This window comes from Manis javanica, chromosome 9 (assembly GCF_040802235.1).
Source record: "Manis javanica isolate MJ-LG chromosome 9, MJ_LKY, whole genome shotgun sequence".
Classification (NCBI taxonomy): Eukaryota; Metazoa; Chordata; class Mammalia; order Pholidota; family Manidae; genus Manis; species Manis javanica.
Window position 1 is genome coordinate 12,159,945 of NC_133164.1, and position 20,911 is coordinate 12,180,855.

Genomic DNA, 20,911 nt, shown 5'->3' on the forward strand with positions numbered 1-20,911 from the left:
AAGTAAAATGAAGGAACCGGGATGGCCTATAAAATGAATTTCTCATCACCTGCCTGTTCCATATCTTGAAGTTCTTATGATCTACTTTTCAATCTACACTGCTTCTAATTTTTCATATTTTAACCCTTAAAAGATTTCTGTTGGGCTATAAATGTATTATTTTGCTGTAATATCTAGATAGATATGCTTAAATATATAAAGTCTTATATTACAATTTTGACTTATAAGTCTCAGGACACAAATTTTTCCTTCCAGATGAAATTTTCCCAAAAAACTTATCAAGTCACTTCAATAGCCAAGAATAAGCTAAGGTCACTATTTTGCAAACTCATCGCACTATGATTTCCAAAATCATGTATCAAGGGCATAGATCGACATTTTGTTTTTCTTTTTACTGTTTGATACCCTCATTTATATGAGGTTTTGCAGAGATGTAAGTTTTAAGCTCTTTTTAAACTATGTATCTTATCTCCATCTAAAACAGTGTAAACAGTGTCATGATGATATTTGAACTATGCTAGACAATCTGTGATTCACAGAATCTGTAATTTTAGGGCAAAATAAACCTCAACAAATTACAGGTTAAGTCACCCCAACTTCCTTCAATTAGATCTTTCATTATAATTCCTCCCTTTCCTCAAGTCCAAACTCTACCCAACTCAGTATACAAACTCGGGTGCCACAGCCTCCAAAAACATTTCTCGAACAGTCATGGGGAAGCCAGCTCTCCTTCTAAGGACCCCCACAGAAGTTGTCTCTCTATCCCTCCCTTGAGGCCTTTTTGTCGTGCATTCTATTTATTTGCTGCTATATTTTCCCTACCAGACAGCGAACTTATCAAAGATACCATCTTGCATCACATTCATTTCTTCTGTGATATGTTATGTGTTAACTTACACGTCTCCCATGTTGTAGGTTCTCAAGGAGTACTGGGTGCATACTTACTGATTTCTGCTAGCCATGACATTGTCAAAGAGAATGAAAAACTGATGAAGAGAAGAGTATTTTAGGAAGCCCTTGGTCAGGAAAGAAAGCCATAAGAGTAGAAAATGCTTTGAGAAGTCAATCAGAGTAACTGGCACATAAAAGTGACACATTCAATTTCTTCACCTCTCTCTAACCTCCAGAAGATCAAATGTTAATAAAATATTTATCTTCAGTTGTCACAAGCCAGACTTTGATTTAAAACTCTTGGGTACATGAATGTCATGCCAGACCAAAAATACACCATCATGTATTTTTAATTTAAACATGGATCTGTAAAAAATTTATATAGGCCTGATATGAAAAAGTTTGAGTGAATATCTCCCGTTCGTCACTACAAACAAGAAAATCTAAACAACATTTGTTAAACTTCTGTAAAATGTAAAATGAGAAACATTCCATTTGAAATTCCAACGTGCCACTGACATGATACATAAAATGCACTGTCTTACCTTTAGAGAATCAAAGCAGGCAATTACTCTTCCATTCTCCACCTGGCAACTTTTGGGCGGGTGAGCAAATTTGCATTCCTCATCAGAGCGTGAGCATGTTCCTCTTTGGAACTGTCTGCAGACTTCCAACGTCAGCCATTTTGTATCTCTGACTGGGGCAACATTCAAAGCCATGACGATGAAGTGATTGGGATTCTGTTAGTTTCTGTTAAATAATGAAACCAATCCCAGTTCCAACGGTTCCGAAACTATTGTTGTGAAAAATCCCACATGTAAGTCTGAAGGTAAGGAATAAATGTCTTAATGAAGTTCAACCTAGGAAGCAGAGTGAAGAGAGAATTTATCGGCAGGCAGTCACTCATCAATCAATAGGCCCCACTTGGAGACTGCGGGCGGTACCAGAAGCACGCTCAGTGTCATCTCTGGCTGCCAACTTCTGAGTCTCGTGACTGTTTTGCAAACACACCTGCTTTTAATAAAGTGACTTCACTAGCATGGCACTCCTTGGGAGAATATTTAGTTCTGACGCTCACAGCTATTGACGATGCTGGAAAATAAGCCACTTAGATGTTCAGATCTTAGCAGGATTTCTTCTTCCTTCCACCTTTTAAAGTTCTGAAATCAAGTAATTGGCAAAGTCAGACAATTGAGGTATCTTCATCCACTTGTAAGGTCAGGGTAATGCGGATTTGATGGATAAACAAAATTTGAATGCAACAAGAGCTTCTGGGCTGCAGTTTCCAGCAAAACTGACTTCACACAGGCACTTCGAAATCATGAACCTGCAAAACAAATAAAATGTCACCATACACCCAAGCTCAATGGGATCCACACTTTAACAAACCATTTAGCTCTGATCTAGAATTTGCAAAACTACAGTTTAAAGCTTTGAACTTTGAGTCTAGTGAGGAGAGCTATGCATTAAAAAAGAGAGAGAGGGAGCACGAGGATGGAGACACAACGAGAACCGCTCTGCAGAAACGATCTAGGCAGCAGTCCAACAGTTAGGAATGACTCAAACACATGTGTGTGGCTGACACAATAATTAGGCATTCTGAAACAATTCAGTCTAATGTGCTAAGTCTCCGAAACAGTGTATTAGAACTGTGGCTTCCAATTAATATCACATTTAGGCCATGCATTTACTGTTGGAAAGGTTGTAAACAGTTATTTGGGATATGTCTCTCCTACATAATAAGGATATTGTCATTTTGGATGAAGCAGGGGCTCCTTCCTCTTTACATCCTTACTAGTTTACAGAGATTTGAACTTGAAGATGGATTCGAAGTAGACGCCTCCTGCCATCTTTTCTCAGATCTCTCAGACTTCTTCACTACTGTTTTTACCTGCTTAATGTTAGCATTCTTCTCTATACTGTATGCACTTGGAGGCTGAGGACCATTTATATTTTTCATTTCTGTATTCCTAATGCCTTAGTCCATGGCTGGTCCTCAAAAAATATTTGTTGACCAATTTAACTGATGATTGACTCACTGACTGAATGAATGCAAGTTAGATACAGTTTAGTTCGATTTAGTTTTTAAAGGAATCACAATCTAAAACTGCTGTGTTCTGTGGAATGCTGGAGTTAATTCACACATCTACAACAAAAATATAATTAGTAAATTCAGATTGCTAAAATCAGCATATTTACTTTCGTTAATATTTTCAAGGATTAGGAAATGATATAAACATTAAAAATTTAGCATTATTGGGCCAAGCATGAATAAAGGTCTAAATACCAGAGGATGATCATTTTCATAAATTATATATGCCACAAGCTACCTTAGACACATCTTTAAGCCTTGATGTCTTCTAAAAAATTTTTAACTAGGAACTTAATGGAGCCTGGAAATAGATTTTAAACCAGCCGGTACCAAATAAGTTCAGAGGGCAGTAATTCTTAAGCAGTTTACATGTGTTCCCTGAAAAGTAGGTCCTACAGTCAATGAAGTTTAGTTAACTCCAGGTAAACCAAGCTGAACGGGCTTCCTCGGTAGGGCTGTTTCTGGCCTTGAATGAGTATCTAACAGGGAAAGGGAAGCAATGGCGTCTCTCAAGCTTATCTGATCGGGGGATATTTACTTAGCAGGACATCTCTTGGGACTAGTGGGAAATGCTACTTCATCCCAAAACTTCTTTTACTTGTTAGTAGAAGTGTTTGAATGAGTTATGGTTGTATGTGCATTTAAGGAAATGGGCGACCTTGAGAGCCAGGATGCATACCTGACTCTGATTGTGAAATATCTGAGGGGACAGGCAGGCTCCTGCTTTTTGGTTTGGCAGTGCTGTGTTCCCAGCAGCTACCCTCAACTAGCTTAACTCAGGGACTTTAAGAAGATGAGCTTAATAACCAAATTTATTCTGGGTCAGGTTTCACAGACCAGCCTGGACCTGCACCCTCATTAGCTCAACCCCCACCTCTAGCCCCCCAAGAACAAAGGCTGAGGGAAGCAAGACGCAGGGTAACAGTTTTGCCTGGGTGTTCAGTGGGTCTGAGGCACTAATAAAAAGGAGATTTAAAATGATGGGTTGGAGACATCTAATTCATATTTGCAATATATTTTATAGAGTCCCTGCGTTCCAAGGACCGGGGCCCAATGGGGTGATGACCACGTGGATGGAGGAGGCACTTATCCTCAATGGCAACACATTGTTTGCTGAGGCTTCACAAGCAGGAAGAGAAATAGGCAAAGGTGTGTTTGTGCAGAGATGGCAAATGAATAATGACTCAAGGGTTCCTAAAAACTCCACAGGAACAGTGCTTTCATTCCAGTCCATTGAATGTGGAATGCTGTTGCTTATACTTTCAGTTAAGAAAACATTTTTTTCCCTGGGAGAAGTAGATTGCCAATTTTGGTTACAATATTTTGTTATTATGAAAATCCAACCAGAATTTAGATAGTCAGACTCTATCAAGATGAACTTACTTTTAAAAGCAGAGAGCCGAACTTTCTGATGGCCCGAGCCCTGAGTAAGTCAAAGATGTTCCCGAAGGAAAGGAAGATGGCCCTATTCCACCTAAACATATTGTTCTCCTAGCCTCTCATGAATCCACCTTCTCCCAGCTTATTCTCTGTTCTATCCTGAAAGTCACAGAGCCACTGTCATCAAAGACACTGTCCTTTGGGCCATCACAACCTCCATCTTCTGGAGTGGGTACAGGCAGGCAGTGGTGGGAGTGAGGAAGAGAGAGCACACTGGAATTCAGGGGAGGCCACCAGAGGAGGTGCGTAATGACGGGTAAGGATGGACAAGACCAACTTTAAATATGGTTATCAAGAAATAAGAATAAACAGTGCTAACACATAGACCCAATTACACAAGGGGTCTTCCAGAAGGCAAGTGCGTGGGAGGAAGGGTTATGTGTTAGGGCTTTGCTCTCCCATACAGAAACCACTAACCACATGTGGCTACTGAGTACATGCAACGTGGTTAGTACCACCAAGGAATGAAATTTTAAATTTCCATTTATTCTTAATTAATGAAAATTTAACTTAAAAAACTGATCATCAGTGTAGTTACTGGAGAACATTCAAATGTGCTGGGACCAACTTGAGTACATGAACCTACTTTTTAGTAGTAAATTCTATGAAATCTAAACACAGATCAAGTACTTCCAATGAAAATCCTGCTTCCTAATTGAGATATGCTCTAAGTGTAAAATACACACGATTTCAAAGACTTGGTAAAATAAAACATGAAAATATTTCACTAATATTGCTTCATACTACATGGTGAGTTGATAATATTTTTAACAAATTGGCCTAAATATTATTATTAAAATTAAAGTCACTTATTTCCTTTTAGCCCCCGAAAATTCAGAATTACATATGTAGCTTGCATTTTATTTCCACAGATGGCACTTAGGGGCTTTCATATTTCTTTTATCAGTCAACAGAGAACTTTCTAGAACAGTGGGAAGTACCCTGCCCTAAGAGCTCATTTTGCCAAATTTCCTTCATGGGCAAGTCAATTTCTCTAAGATCCAGTTTCTTCATCTGGAAAACATCGATAGTAACTCCTCCCTGCATTGCACAATTGCTGCCATCAAGGACAGGTTGTATAGGAAACATAAACTTTGTAAACACTAAAGTGATTTCCCCATGCAAGGTGCCTTTTTAAAGAAAGAGCTGCTCTATAAATATTTGTTGAATAAATTCACTTTCAGGCCCCCTCTCTCAGTAGTTCTGTATCCATGAGTGGGATGGCACCTGGGATGGATCTGCTCCAGCCATAGAATGGTGCCCAGAGATATGAGCTGACTACCCGGGGTACTGGGTATGCGGGCCACTTACTGGAGCCGCCCTCATTTCTCAGACCACCTATTTGCAGCCAAAGGTAACCCACAGAGAAGCTTCCCCATGTAAAAATCCCACGGTGGTACTACAAAGGCCTGAAACCTCCTTTTTTCCTCCAGCTGCTACTAACACAAAAGTGAATGAAAGAAACACTTTCAGGGCCCAAGAAGTCACTCTGGAAGTGATGTGCAGCCTGCATATGCCAACAGCATTGACTGGGAGCCCCCTTGACTTAAGGGCTTAGAAACACAGACTTTGGTTCCCTTCCCAAGCACCCTGGATGAATGGGGGTGAAAGGGTGGCATTTTCTACTTCATCTGCCCATAGAGACCCTGGCAAAATATGTCTTTGTGAAGAGGGTCCTATTTTCTTATTCTCAAAAAGGCCCCATATAATGCCGGCATTGGCCCTGATTATGTGCAAGGCCCTATTTACCTTTCCCAGAAGCTTCTGGGCTGCACTGGAAAGCAGGGTCTTCTGCTTACATTATTTTCCCATTTTTCTGTTAAAGTTCCTCCCAATGATTTGTTGATGCATCCATTTTTTTCACTTTTCTGACTTGTTCTTCCATTTTATTTCCTGCATTCCCATCACTCCCATCCAATTACCTCCTTCCAGTACAGAAGGCAGGCAGAATTTAAAGTTCTTGTTCCCAGTTATTTCTCTGGACTTGTTTCTTCGTTGGTATTCCCTTTCCTCACTGTCTTTAGGCATTCAGCAACCTCATGTTCTCCCACTCCTGCATTTCTAAGCCTCTCACGGAGGAGGAAATGACCTTGCCCTTGAGAGCTCAGTGGAGTCACTGGTCTGGTAGGCCCTCACCGACCCTGCATCCTGAAGGGTCCCTTCAGTCCCCTCCTGATGCCCGATTGATAGTCCATCTTTTAACAGTGTCTGGTAATTGTTTTCAAGTAGACATCTTTATTCCTTAATTTTCAAAAATGGTAAACACTGATTTATATACTGGCCTTCGCTCAGTATAAGCTCCTACAGGTTTTGTCCTGTGTATGTAATAGACTTTGTTTATTATTTTCAAATCCCCACAGTTCAGTTTAGTGCCTGGTACATAAACTATGCTCAACAGGTGTTTGGCATGTGAATACCTGATCCTTCTCCAACGAGCATCTGCATTTTAATACTGACCAAAGTCTAACCTAAAGGAATCAGGCTTTGAATAGGGAATTTCGGTAGCATCCTGTAGGAAAAGTCCAGCAAGTAGTGCTGGCTGGCCCTGTTATCGCCAAGTCCGTTGGGGTAAGGGTAGGGAGCTGCCGCAGGGATAAATTATTTGACCTTCAAAACCCAGAATCCTTAGCCCAGCAATTTTTTTCTCTCTTTTTTTAAATTGAAGTATACTTGATATACAATGTTATGTTGGTTTCAAGTATACAACAAGTGATTCAACAGTTACATTATTAAATCCTCATCGAACTAGTGCAGTTATTATCTGTGAACACAGAAAGATGTTAGAGAACCATTGACTGTATTACTCTCCATGCTGCACTTCCATCCCTGTGACCAACTTATATTATGAATGAGATTTTTGTGCCTCTTTATCCCCCTCAAGCCCCCCACTGCCCACTCCAACCCCTCCCCCATGGTAGCCACGAATCACTTGATTTTTAAACCAGGGGCAGCAGCAGCCCCTGGGAGCTTGTTGGAAATGCAGATTCTCAGGCTCCAGGCCAGAGGTACTGACTCAGAAACCGCAGGGGTGGGGCCCAGCAACCTGTGTTTTAAGAAGCCCTCGGGGGGTTACTCTGAAGCGTGCTCAAGTGTGAGAACCGCTGCAGAAAGCATTCCTTGCCGCCCTCCTCCTGCCAGGCATCCCGCGGGTTGGCAAGGGAAGAAGGATGTCTACCCTGAGTTGGTCACATGATTTTGGGAGTCCCTGATTCCCACAGAAGCAACTGCAGGAGGGCTGGCTGGGCGCTTCTCCCAGTAGCTGTGTTTCTGGTCAATAAAAACAAAACAAAAAGCTAAACTAAACAGAGAACACCTGAGAGACTTGTCCCAGATAGAGCTTCATTCTGAGAATTAAAAAGTAGACGACTCAGCCCTCTGTCTTTGTTCAGGAGAAGCAGGCCTTCGGCTGGGGTGAGGAGCTCGCTGCTGCCAGGACACTTGTCAGAGAGGACCACCTGAGGGGGCCGGTGGCCCTTGGTGGCCAGCAGCTTGGTGCTCAGTCCCTACCCTGGAACTCTATCCTTTACTGAGGGGCTGCTTTGTATTGCCCATCCTCTCCCGGCCGTCCCAGATGTAACAAATCTGGAGGGCCACTACTTGGCTCATCTTCAAAGGAAGGGCAGTCTTGAAGTTCAAGGACAAAGAGAGGAGGTTCTGTAGTATTTCCTGAAATACCAAAGGACTTGCTGTTCAGCCATACAAAACAACCTCAAGCTATTTTTAGATTCTTTTCTTACAAAACACTTCATCTTTCAAAATATATTTAAAACTCCTCTAGGTGTTAGATTTTCAGAAAGCTGTGGCTTTTGACTGTATTAAAAGAATTTGCTGCTTATGTGTTTTCAGCTGCTCCATGAGGCAACAGGGTGCGTTTGGAAAGTGTGGCCTTTCGCATCACAAATAGGCGGCGTCCCTTCATTCTGCACCCCTCAGACAAGCCTGGGCTGTGACCCCCAGGTGTCCTCACCCTGCCAACGCTTTGTAGCTGGTCTGTACGTCTTTGAAGGGAAAAACATCAGTCATGTCCGATCTTGAGGCCGAGATAGATCAAAATTTAAGACTGCCTTAAGGTGAATAGTTCTGCGGCACGCAGCTTCTGCAGCCTGATTTGGGTCATCCCTGGTATTTTAGTTGTCTGCCAGACATGGCCTCCTAGGGAGCTGATTAAAGGATCCTTGCAAAACAAACCGATTTCTGAGTCAGCCAGTCAAGGACTCATTATCTATTAAGTAATTTATGGGATGCCTTTAATTTTATTTTGCATAAATCTAATTATAATTCAGAAACTATGTCTCCTTGAGTTTCCTAATTTCTAATTTTGAGAATCTTTTGGCTTCCTATTTTTAATTTTTAAATTCTTAAAATACATTTTCAAATGATTTTCCCTTCCTGTGAGTGGCTTGGAGCTAAATCTAAAATAGCTCTCATGTGCTCTCCTTTGATCAGTGACTCCTCAGCACCCTGCACCCATCAGATGCAGACGCCCAGGCTGGAGAGGGACCCAGAGGAGCCGCTAGCTGGAGTGCTGGGCTGAGAGCCACTTGACCTCCAAGAGAGGATGTAATCCTGCCCTGTAATCACTGTCACTGAGCGGAGGTCCCCACCCAGGGCCTTCCCACGGGAAGCCCAACAGACCAAGAAAAATACGGAAACGAGAGAGGCCCACTGCAGAAGAAACAAGGACCCTAATTTGCTTTTGGAAGAAAAAGTGAAAGGTGCAGCAAAGGTGATTGTTTTAGAGTTCTCTTTCTAGACACATTAAATAGTTTTTTTTTTAATTCATTGAAAATATAAATGAAATGGTGCTTTGGAAGTTCTGCATGCTTTCGAGGTAAGAACCAGTTTTTCTACCCTGGATTCCAGTGGTTCCTCTACCCTGAAGAGCTCTGTCATGTCACCTAAGCTCTCTGAGCTTCAGTTTCCGTGTTTGGCATCCTGGGGATTGCAAATACTTAAGCCGTAAATATATGTAGCACAACCAAATTCTATTTCGTAGTATATTATAAGTATTCTGTCTGTGGTATTTAACCCTCATGAACATTAGATAGGGCAGCTTTCTGCCTTATGTCTATGTACTCTCTCTCTCTCTCTCTCTCTCTCTCTCTCTCACACACACACACACACACACACACACACACACACCCCAGAGGCGAAAATTCCCACTGAATGTTCCTATAAAGTAAATGGATTCCTACTAAATTCCTGTAAAGTAAGTGGAGTGTAAGTAAAAGAAAGTAGAAAGGTCCTTGCTATGCGGGTAGTACACACCATGAAGATCTTCCTAGAGTATTTGTTAGTCTTCGAAGAATATCAATCAAAGTTAGTCTTCGAAGAATATCAAAGTTTTGTCTAATTTCAAACACACATTCGGTCTAAGCAGGGCAAGAACCCTGGCTGATAAGGACATAATACTTTGTTCTCTTGAACATACTTTCAAATACATTCCATGGGGGAAATAAAACGCTGGGACACCCGGTCATGTGGTGAGTCAGATAAGCCCATGTGTATGATGACAGTAATGACAGGGGAAATCCCCAAGGCAGACAACAAGTGAGCAGTTCATAAGGTCCAGAGCCCACTTTCCCACATGAAAATTGCCAGTCCGTTTCCCTTCCAGTTTCCAGGAATGGGCAGAGAAAGAAATCCCATCTTCAATTAGAAAAGGAATTTCTAAATATAGTCCCTGATGCTCCAGCCAGATATAATATATTCAACACATATTTGTATTCAAATCATCTTTTTCATTGTATCTGTGTTTTCTATCTAAACATTTATAATTCAGTTAGGAAATACTCGCATGAGAATACAAGCAATTGGACCAGGTGCCACTGAAGACTGACAGCACTTACCGGTCTCCCACCTGTCCAGGAACCAGTGGCTACAGTCAGAAACAACAACGAAGGAGCTTCAGGCTCCACCCGAACCCCGACTTCCCAGAGAAGTCTTTGGCAGAGCTTCCATTTCCCTCCCTGGCCACAGCCGCTGGTGAATATACTGCTTTTCAGCACTGTGACCTTTCCCTTTCCTCTCTCCCTGTTATCACCAGCTGTCTGGCTATTTCATCTGCCTGTACACCTACAAATGCCAATACCCCCTCTTTTGGACACATGTGTTGTACGCCCCCTCTTTTGGACACATGTGTTGTACATTATTTTTATTATCACCAAATGAAAATAACAAATAATCTAGCCAACATGACACATCTTTAAAAAAAATCAATGTATTACCATAACTGAAATATAATTAAGATATCAAAGTAAGTAATTTTTTATAAAATCAATAATGTGCATTTTAAAAATTCAGGGCTTAAAAGAAGTAAAAAGTTAACCTTTTCAAAGAATATTGCTTCTCTCTCACTTGCCAACTTTACATTTCCCTGTATGGCCCCGGAAGATGACTGGTTAGCCAGAGACGGGTAAGATTCCTCCAGGGAGGAACAACCTAAGACAGGCACAGTCGCAGGGGGGCCATCAGGTGAGAAATTGGGGATCAACAGAGGTGAGGCTTAGAACCTCACCCCCCTCCCCCGTTTTGAGAGAAATCTTCTGCATCCGTGGATGTTTTGTTGCCCTTGTCTAGCTTGGATTAATACTTAGTCTATAGGCACACACCTGATTATCTACACTTGCCTTCTTACAGCACTAACTTATGCTTTCTATCTTTATCTTGCATGTACCTACCACTTCAGCATTTTATTTAAAAAAAAATAAGGGAGAAATGTGGGACTCACATATACATCAAGTATAAAAATCAAATGAATAATCATATCTGACTTGATTGTTTATAGTTCATGATGCGTGATCAAAACCAAAAGTTTCTGTGATATGACTGCCCTTGCACTGTTCACCATGCAAGAACTTATTCACTATGTAAGAACTTGTTCACCATGTAAGAACTTGTTCGTTATGCTTCAGAAGATTGGAGACTGTTGAGAATTAAGCTTGCGGTTGATTAATGATTGTGCATTGAGTCCCCTATACAGAATTTTATTGTTGTAAACAACCATTTGATCAATAAATATGAGAGGTGGCCTCTCAAAAAAAAAAAATCAGGGCTTAGGGATAAGTATATGAGAAGATGGAATGAAGTGGTCACATGCCTCTCACCTGCATGTATGCAGCATTGCTTTGAATGTGACACACACAAACACAGCCTGACATACGTGTGACAAGCGATGAGGCTTTTCAAAATGCCAAACAATTCCTGTTGAAGTTCCTAACAAGTTGAAGAACAATCTTGCCTCAATTTACACAGTTGTTGCTTTCTTGAAAAATTCAATTATATGAAGACTGTCCAAAATCAAATAAAAAAAAAAAACCACTTTGTGCAAATATGTAAAGCAGAATTAGGATCTTGATCCAGATTGCTATGAACAGGATTCTTATCTCTGTGAATGTCCAACAGGACACTCAAAAGTCATGGATACAGGCCAGTTCTTCACTCTGGGGGAGTCATATCGATTGTAAGATGTCAGAATTCTTTCTTCTGCCCATTACATTCTAGAGCTGCTCCCTAGTTGTTTGACAATGGGGTAAAAAGGCTGCATAAATCTGAGTAGACTTGGCTACAAACTATCAGGATCGTTAGGATGGTAGATATTGGAGCGCACTGGACCTAGACAATGCCTCCCCTGAGGGCAGCATTCCTTGGTAGTATCACCTGCCATGCATTAGAATTAGAAGAGCTCACAGTTGATTAAATTGGCCAGAGATGATAGCACTGGTGCAAGAGAGAAGGAATAATCCCAACCAAAAACCCTATTGCAGCAGTGAGGAGGAAAAGGAGGGCGCAGATCATGGCTGCGATGAATTCATGAGAAATGGTTCATGTTTAGAGATGAGTCAAAGAGGACTTCAAAATGTGGGTCCTCTGTGGGCAGAAGGATACTGACGCTCCACGCAGGAGGAAGGACGTCAGGCAGGGGAGGCCAGCTGGGGGTCATGGTCATGAATACAGAGGTGGAATTCACGTTCACAGAAATGATAGCTGAAATCACAAAATGGCGAGAGAGAGAGAGAGAGAGAGAGAGAGAGAGATTTATATTCTTATCTAGATCTGTGTATATATCTGGGAAAGAAAAGAGAAGACTTGGACAGAGTCAAGGACAGTCCATTCCGTTATTTAGAGGTGACAGAAAGAAGAGCGAGTGAAACCACAGAGAAAGGGTAGAGACAAAAGATCCTCTGAACAGGCACCGCCAAGGGTGCTGGGAGAGAGGCTCGCAGTTTCAGGATGGACGGAGACCAAGGCGCATAGTGGAGGCTGGAGGCTGGTGTCAGGAGGAGGACGTGGGTGCTGACGCTGCAGGTGGAGGTTTCCTTCCCTCTTGGGAGTATTTGATGCCCCCAAAGGAGGGGCGGGAACAGACCATCGGCTCTGGCTCTGTGTGGCCAGAAGCAAGATGCTCTCCCTGAGATATGGACTGAAGGTGGGTGGGTGGTGCGGAGCCGCCTCGTTTTCAGCTGGGGAGCAGGAAAGGAAATGGCCCCTGCTTGCCTGCAGAGACAGCTGGGCTGGGGCAGGGGCCTTCCTGAGAGCCCTTGAAACCTGGGGGCCCTTCAGTTAGGAGCCGAAAAGGAGGGGGATACAGCCAAGGAATGGCAAGTGGTCAGGAGGCTCGGCTCTCTGGGATAGCATGACCTTGTTCTGCAGGGAGCCGGAGTGTCTTCCTAGCTTTCCCCATCTAGCCCGGCAAGCTGGGAGCAGGGGCAGAGAAAAGTGGCTGTTGATCGCAAAGGCCTTGGGGACAGGACAGTCTAAGGTATCATAAAAGCCTGCGTTTTAACAGAGGTACACATGGAGTTTGAGCAGGTGGTCTGAGTGCATCATAGAGCACCTCAGTGTGGGTGTGTGCAGCTGGAAATGTCAGAAAAGTGGGCATGGCTTGTACCCCTGACCAAGCGGGGCTGGAGCAGCCACGGGCTCAGCACGTAATAACCACATGTGCTCTGCACACGCGTGAAGAACTAGCAGCTTCCCTTGGCTTAGAATGAGCAGTTGCATAGACGATGCCGTGAGAAGTGCACGTCTCAGTGAGACCAAAAAGGCAGGTGCTGGAGGAGGCCAGCGGGTAGGGCTGACCGGCAGATTCCTGGGATGCCACCCTAACCTGGAGTCAGCATCTCTAGTGGTGAGATAAGACCCAGGTACTAGCTTAGAGCAAACATTTATGGAGAATCATTTGACACAGTGTTTTCAGGTGAAAGGTAATAAAGATGAGAGAGATCTAAGAGTTAATGCCTGGTGGCCAGTGTTACCTGGAGGACGGGGAGGCTAGCCTATCTGTGGATGGTGCCTGTGGAGAGGGAGGAAAGGGCTAGACCACAGGCAGTTTGGCTGCAAAATCCACCAGGCCTGCTTCACCAATCTCCTCCAGTGTTACGGCTTGAAACCGTTACGCAGTGATGGCTGCCAAACCCGCACCCTCTCTCTCCTCCCTCACCACCCCCTTGGCCTGACCCATTCAGGAGACCCCGTAAACTCTACCTTTCAATAGATCTGAATCTGGCCCCTTTTCACCACCTGCACTGTGCCCCCTTTGTTTGTCTAGGCCGCCATGATCTGGGTTAATGCGTCAGCCCCCTAGCCAGTCTCCTCTGCTTCTCCCCTCGCCTCTGCAGTCCCATTTCAACACATTGTTCTGAGAGAGCTTCTGAAATGTAACCAGATCACGTCACTTCTCTGCCCAGGAACTACCACTGGCTCATCACCTCCTAAATGTGAGAGCCGAGAGCCTTCCAATAGCCCATACTGATCTCCATGATCAGCCCCACACCTTCCCTGACCTCTCTCTCCTTGTTCACACCCCTTCAGCCACCCTGCCTTTGGTCCTTGAGCAGCCACATGGGCCTGCCTCTCCCAGATAGTCACATTGTTCAGATGTCAGCCTATGGGGAGGCCCTTCCTGATGTAATATTGCATAAGTCCTACCACCTCATTTAGGCTCATGCTGCTTTATTTTCCTTCAAAGTCTTTATCATGATTCGACAATCACACATTTATTTGCTTATCTGTTCATTTTCTCCCCCAACCAGAATGGAGTATCTGAGAGAGCAGAATCTGTCTGTATTGCCAACATCTAGTATAACACCAAAACCTTAGGGCATAGTAAGCACTCAATAACTATTTCCTGAATAAGGGAGTAGATGAAAGGACAAAGAAATGAATGAATATACTACATAGCTCATAGTTTGTACCTGCCTTTATGGTTTGCTTTATTCCATCTTCACAATGTGATTTGAAATATTTCTCCGCCATATTTTTGTTGTTGTTGTTGCTATTATTTCAACTCTCTGGGACTGTGACTTCTTTGGCTTAAGACAGAGGGGGTGGGGGCAACAATTTCTAAGGCCACCTCCGTCCTTCAAGTTCTGTGATTGTACAGTGATTGGCAAGACTGATTTAAGGAGAAATGTATTTTTAGGAACTCGTCTGGAAATCTTATCAACTCGGCTGGGTTTGGCCTAGATTTGTTAGGAGCAGTTTTGAGCTGTGGGATCTAACAGGCACGACTGTGTGGGGGCAGAGAGGCATTCGGGGAGGCCATTGTGTTCCTGCTCCAGAGCCCAGATCAGTGGGGGCGTCCAGGTAGGGGGGCGGGGCGGCAGGCCTCTGTTCTCAGCACCTGGGAAGGAGCCGGTGTTGACTACTTAAGCCTCAGGCTCTGCAAAAAGAACACAGATCTAGGGTCTTATTACCTCAGAAGTTTGATGCTTTACATTTTCTCTTCTAGAATAGCACAGAGAATGCTACTGTGCAACCAAGAGCTCACCAACACCCCCCAGTCCAGTCTTCACGGTGGGGTTATGGGAGCTACTTCCCAGTCCAGTCTTCATGGTGGGGTTATGGGAGCTACTTGGTCTCAGACCTAGAGGAGGGGCTCAAACTTTCTAAATGGGAGCAATACTGGCTCCAGCAGAAAAGGCTGCTGGGAGCAGATGTGAGCATGTTCCTTGTTAAGACTGGGCTCCCTGAGGCCCATCCCTGGTCCCAGTGTTCCTCTAGCACACAGGGACCCTCAACCCGCTGCACCTGGGGAGTTGCCATGTCCCTGAAGGCAGACCAGGGAGAGCAGGTCTTACCACCCTGGTCCCCTAAGGCACTGGTCATAGCTAAGTCCCTTTTCTTTTGAGATTTGTAACCCATCTGTTGACCACATCCCCAAGAAGTTCTGTCGGGAAGAACCTTCCAGCTCTCCAACCTCTTTTCACATCCCACCCAACCCCACTAGCTCTTGTAGAACAGTTATTCTGGCACGGAACCAATAACAGGGTATGTGGATTAGCCATCCCGGGGGTTCAGAAGACCCTGAAGGATGCAGGATGCTACTTGTTTGAACACTGTGGGAAAGATACAAAGCAGGGTCGGACATGCAGGTGACAGTATTTCATTAATACGCAAGAAAATAAAAATTTCCCTGCAGAGCACCATTTGACTTCAGCAGAAAAACAGAACCCAGGAATTCAGGATCAGAGTTAAAACAGGATTTTTATTTTGTTGTCATTTCACTCACCCTAGAAGTGAAAAAAAAAAATCAATTTCCTGCCACACGTTTTTTAATTGCATTGACAAGGAATGACTCAAGACCCAAGTATAAAGCAGGCTACAGAAATGGGTCTGAGTCAACAATTCCTCTTATCTTTCAGGAAATTGAACTAACTGCTAGAATGGAAATCAACAACAAATATTTGCTGCACTTAAAACCCGGAGCTCCAAGTAATAAAAAAAGGACAAACCTAGCAACAAAGTGTAGATTATATAAAAACGGATGCACTCGGATCCCGGGCTTATCAGGTAGAATGATTGCTGATTGTTGGAGGCAGGTAGGTCCCGGACCCCCGACTCCTTCCTGCCAGCACAGAACGAACAGCTTCCTTCACTGCCTCTCCGCCCAGACGGGGGCGCTCCTCAGAGGCTGATCACCACGCCGGCTCTGCTTCCCTGCTGCCACCAGTTGTCGTTATTTCTAAGCAACGTCACCCTGTGCTGTGTCACCATGGCAACAGCGGGCCACCACTTTGAGGAGTGCACAGAGAAACTAGGGGGTTGGGAGAATAACCATCACAGGTTGAACTGCTCCTGGTCACAAGTAAGTCCTGAGGTGGTGAACATGCTTCTTCCCATTTTACGGAAAGAGAAACTGAGGAACAGGTCTCCCTAGTTCCTGTGAATGGAGGAGCAAAATGCCAAATCTGACGACCACACCCTACCCATGGGCTGTGCTCCCTGCTGAGCTGGAGTCACTGAGCTGTTTCAACCAGCATGGCGTGAGGGAAACAAAGGGGACAGAGGGTGGGTGCTTGGGTATTACATAGATGAGCCAAGAAATCTTCAGACAACCATTTTAATGTATGAAACACTGCTCTCTTAACGACATAGTTTGCATATTTCCTAAATATGCAATTCTTATTTAAATGTGAGTAATTTTGCTTTGCAGATCTATGACCTGTGGCCTTCACTCAGTTCCCTAATTCTCCTCTACCAACTGCATTTCTTTCAAAGACATATCCATTTTCCTTTAAGTGTTTTTTAAGAGGCATACTGCTGAGTTGGAAAATTAATAACCTGGCATAACCCGTGATACCACCCTCACGACCAAGCTCTCAAGTTACTTGTTCATTATTTTCCAAAATGATTTTATCACCTGCGTTCCCTTGTGCACACTTCAGTTGCTCTCGTAGCGCTGCTTAGTCCTCAGACTGGTCTGACCTCCTTCTCTGAGAGAAGCAGTTAACTTTGAATCAAACCAAATCTGACAAGATGAAATAAGAGAGAAAAAAAGGTACTCTGAGTAACGCCTTTCCTGGCACACAGATTACCACATGGCTATCTACTTAATACTCTCTGTATATTCCAGTCACCAAAATTTTTTTTGGTCATTAACACTAGGTATGGACAAGCAACTTGGACATGCAGTATTCAAAGCATTATTTAGCTTGTGCAGTCTCTTCCTGACTTGGGATGAAATGTGAAATAATTTTTACAGTTACAATAAAGCCGTGCAGACATAAATGATGTTTGCCTATTGAAATGTGTCTTCCTGGAAGTAATCAAAATGATTTTGTTAGGATTTGACAAAAGGGTGCATCTAAATCAGAAACGAATGGCTAACTTAAACCCACACACAGTGCTAAGACCCAAGAGATGCAGCTTCTATGGTCACTGGCCCTTAAGCAAGCCGTTTAACTTGAAACTTTCATTGCCTCATCTATGCTAGGTTGTTGCTGAGATCCTGGGCTGAGATGATAAACCATCTATGAAAGAATTTGAAAAACGTAAGGCAGAGCCTAGCGGAAATGTCATTTTATCCCTGGGTCCTCAGTGAGCCCTGGAGAGAGAAGTGCAAGGATGATGGTGGAAATTTTGGTTAAGGTCACTCTGATGGCCTCTGCTGAGCTCGGCGGAGATGATCCCATCTGCATCACTTTCTCCAGTAAGAATGACTCAGCAGCAGCAAATATTTATCAAGGCTGGCTTAGAGTTTTTCTCTGTGCTAGCTGCCATGACCAGCTCCCATCAACCCTGCCAGCCCTCTGAGGTTTCCTCCAGCTCCTGAAACGGTAGTTACAATATTTTCAAAAAAACTGACAATGAAAATCTCTCCCCGAAAGCCACCACTTGTTATTGTCTTAAGCCAGTGCTTTAGGCTTCCCCAGTGGCTTCCTTCAGAAAGAGAAGCACTTTGGTGGTCAACAGTCAGAGCAGGAGGGCATTGCTTGAATTTACAAGTCTGGGTAGACTGTGGATGCTTCATTAGTAAATGGCAACTGTCCTCATCCTGCACCAAAAACATGTTTAGCCCCTTAGGTCCCAGTTTCTAGAAGGAAAGCATAGCCAGCATTCCTTTTTCGAAAGTGGGAAATGTAAAAAGTAAAGGCCCTCTGACATACACGTGACTGCTCTGCAGGAGCAGCCTGCTTACCCAGTTGTCAGCAAATGGGTAGGGCTGGGGTGGGAAGGGCCGAGGTAGTTTTTGCACAGTCACATACTCTCCATGAGATTTAGGGTGAGTCACAGTCCCTCTGTAGGCCTCAGTTTACCCAACCATAAAAATAAGATGCTGGTCCAGGCAATGGTTGTCATACTCGGGTGTGAGTACCTACACAGCCAAAGGTAAACAGTGTAGCTTCTGGAAACTGGGGAAAAAGGGAGCATCAAATAACTGCAGGACAAGCAATTATTTGGAATTATTTTCCAAATTGATTTTATCACCTGCGTTCCCTTGTGCACACTTCAGTCGCTCTCGTAGCGCTGCTTAGTCCTCAGACTGGTCTGACTAATTTTTCATATTAGAGCAGACATATATAAACAAGCAGAAGACAGGATTTAGAAGACTAGGTAAATAAGGAGACTTCTCCTCAGGGTCCTTCTAAGCCTCAGGGACCAACTCCTCTCTCCTCTGTTGTACCGATGCCTCAGTGGAAAAACCTAAGAAACACTGAACGACAGGGTCTCTAGGGCCACTTCCACCTCCGACGCACCAGGAATTGTGTTCCTTGCCTAGCAGTGAGCGACAGGGATCTTCAGGGAGGTATCTGTGATCCAGAGGGGTCTGCTTTCTTCCTCTGCAGCAGAAACATGAAGTTCGTTAAAGGCAAGGACTTCATGTGAATCCCCAACCCTCCTCGGAGAAGAAAATAGTGCTTTTCTAGACCATTCCAATGCCTAAAATGCTCATGGGGGGATACTCTGGACTTGGCGTCTCCTTTGGGGCCAGGAAATCTAGCGTGCTAATTTATTTACTACACCATCAGAGCCAGCCAAAAGCACCTGGGCTGCTCATGCCACTGAAAAGTAGATCTATTGGGTTTCAACTGTGTTGGCTCACACTTGACAAGAGTCAATCTCGCTTTAAGATATCCATCAAAGTAAGTATTTTTCTAAGGAATTTACACCATGACTTAGGAAAAGACAATAATGAAAAAACAGATTTGGAATTGAAGATCATCTTAAATCCCTTCAGCGATAAGAATAAAATATAAAAGGGGGAACTAGGTTTAAGGTCAAAAGTCAAAAGGCAAGTTCAAACCAAATGTTAGGGTGGAAAAAAATACTTCCAGAACGAATGCTTTGCAAAGAACATTTCAAAGGTAAGTTAGAGTAATTTGATAGCATAGGTTTTTGTTTAAATTTAAACTGACAACTAAAATTTTTATGAGTCACTCCTAGACTAGTGTTAAATGCCCTCTTTGTCGTAATGTAACAAAATCGTCCATCATGCTTCAAGAATCAGAATTAATTTAAAAAATGTTAGGTGTAAATTATAGCTTTTTTTCCCAAGAGAAATCATAAATATTAACAAGTTTAGAAATGACTCAGTGTCATAATATTTTAATTGACATGCTTCTTACTCAGCAACATTCATCAGTCAAAACTTAATGTTTGAAAAAATTTTATCAGAAAATTCCTAAGAAATATCTAGCACATTTTCTAGAATGCAAACCTCCAAAGGACACCATATGATAATTTCTGTAATGAGTATTATCATAAGCATGGTGTTATTGTACTGAAAATTTTTTGTGTGCCACTATTTTATAAAGGAAGGATCACTAGAGGATTCTTTTTTAATTAGTGTGAACTTGAGATACGTTAATTTTCCTGCGTTTACTTGCATAGCTCAGAACTTTCCTGAATTTAGAGACCCAAACGAGGATACAAGAAACTGGAGAGGCAGAAAGCAAAGGCCTCTGGTAATGAATGAACAGGATCCACAAATGACACTGGTTTTAATTCATGTGGCACAGATGTTTCTTTTCCAAAGGATCCAGTTTTAACTTATAAGCATATAATTAGAATGTAATAAGAACTTAGTTAATTATGTAAGTTTTCTACTTGATATCATTTAATCAAGCCATGAACATTTCAGGGTAGTTGTGTGAACTGAACTCTGCATCCCTGAAGTCTGGGGCTGAGATTCTGCAGGGTAGGACTAGACTTTTTTTTTCTTGCTTTAAGCACAGGAGTCAATAAATATTTGTTGAGTAGATAAATGAATGGATGGATGGATAGATGGGACAAAGCAAGGAAAAAAAAGTTGGTTCTCATTGTAAATTTGTATGTCAGAGTTATATTTTTTATGAAGTAGGAAACTTAAATGCAGTCTAAATGTACTACTCTGAATTTTGTTACTATCATAAAACTAATATTTATGAGATGCTTAAATGTCCTAGATTTTAGTTAGCAAGATAAAAAAATCTGCTGGTTGCTATAATTAGTTTAAAATTCCCTGGGGAAACTTGCATTCATAGCAGGATGTAAAATATAGGGAAACCTCTGTCACTAACCATTTCTTTTTGAGAATTTTTAGAAGATCAGCTCTGCAAAATTCTCAAAAAGCCAAGAAATGGCATAGCCGTACATTAATATGTAACAGGAATATATGGTATTAACTGTTGGAAAAAGGAGAAAATGTTATCATTACCGTCAGATAATATGATTATATACCCTCAAAATTCAAGAGAATTAAATTTAATTTTCAAAAGGAAAAAG

At 42.8% G+C, this 20,911-nt stretch overlaps 1 protein-coding gene across 8 annotated transcripts in view; it reads right to left on the reverse strand.

The window, feature by feature from the left end:
* MBNL2 (muscleblind like splicing regulator 2) overlaps positions 1–20,911 on the reverse strand; it is a 149,749-nt gene that overhangs the window by 100,806 nt on the left and 28,032 nt on the right. For all 8 annotated transcript variants that reach the window (XM_017643459.3, XM_017643461.3, XM_017643462.3 and 5 more), the window contains exon 2: positions 1,437–2,218. In XM_017643459.3, coding sequence (XP_017498948.3) covers positions 1,437–1,610 — 174 coding nt within the window. In that variant the 5' untranslated portion in view covers positions 1,611–2,218. The remainder of the gene's footprint in view (positions 1–1,436; positions 2,219–20,911) is intronic.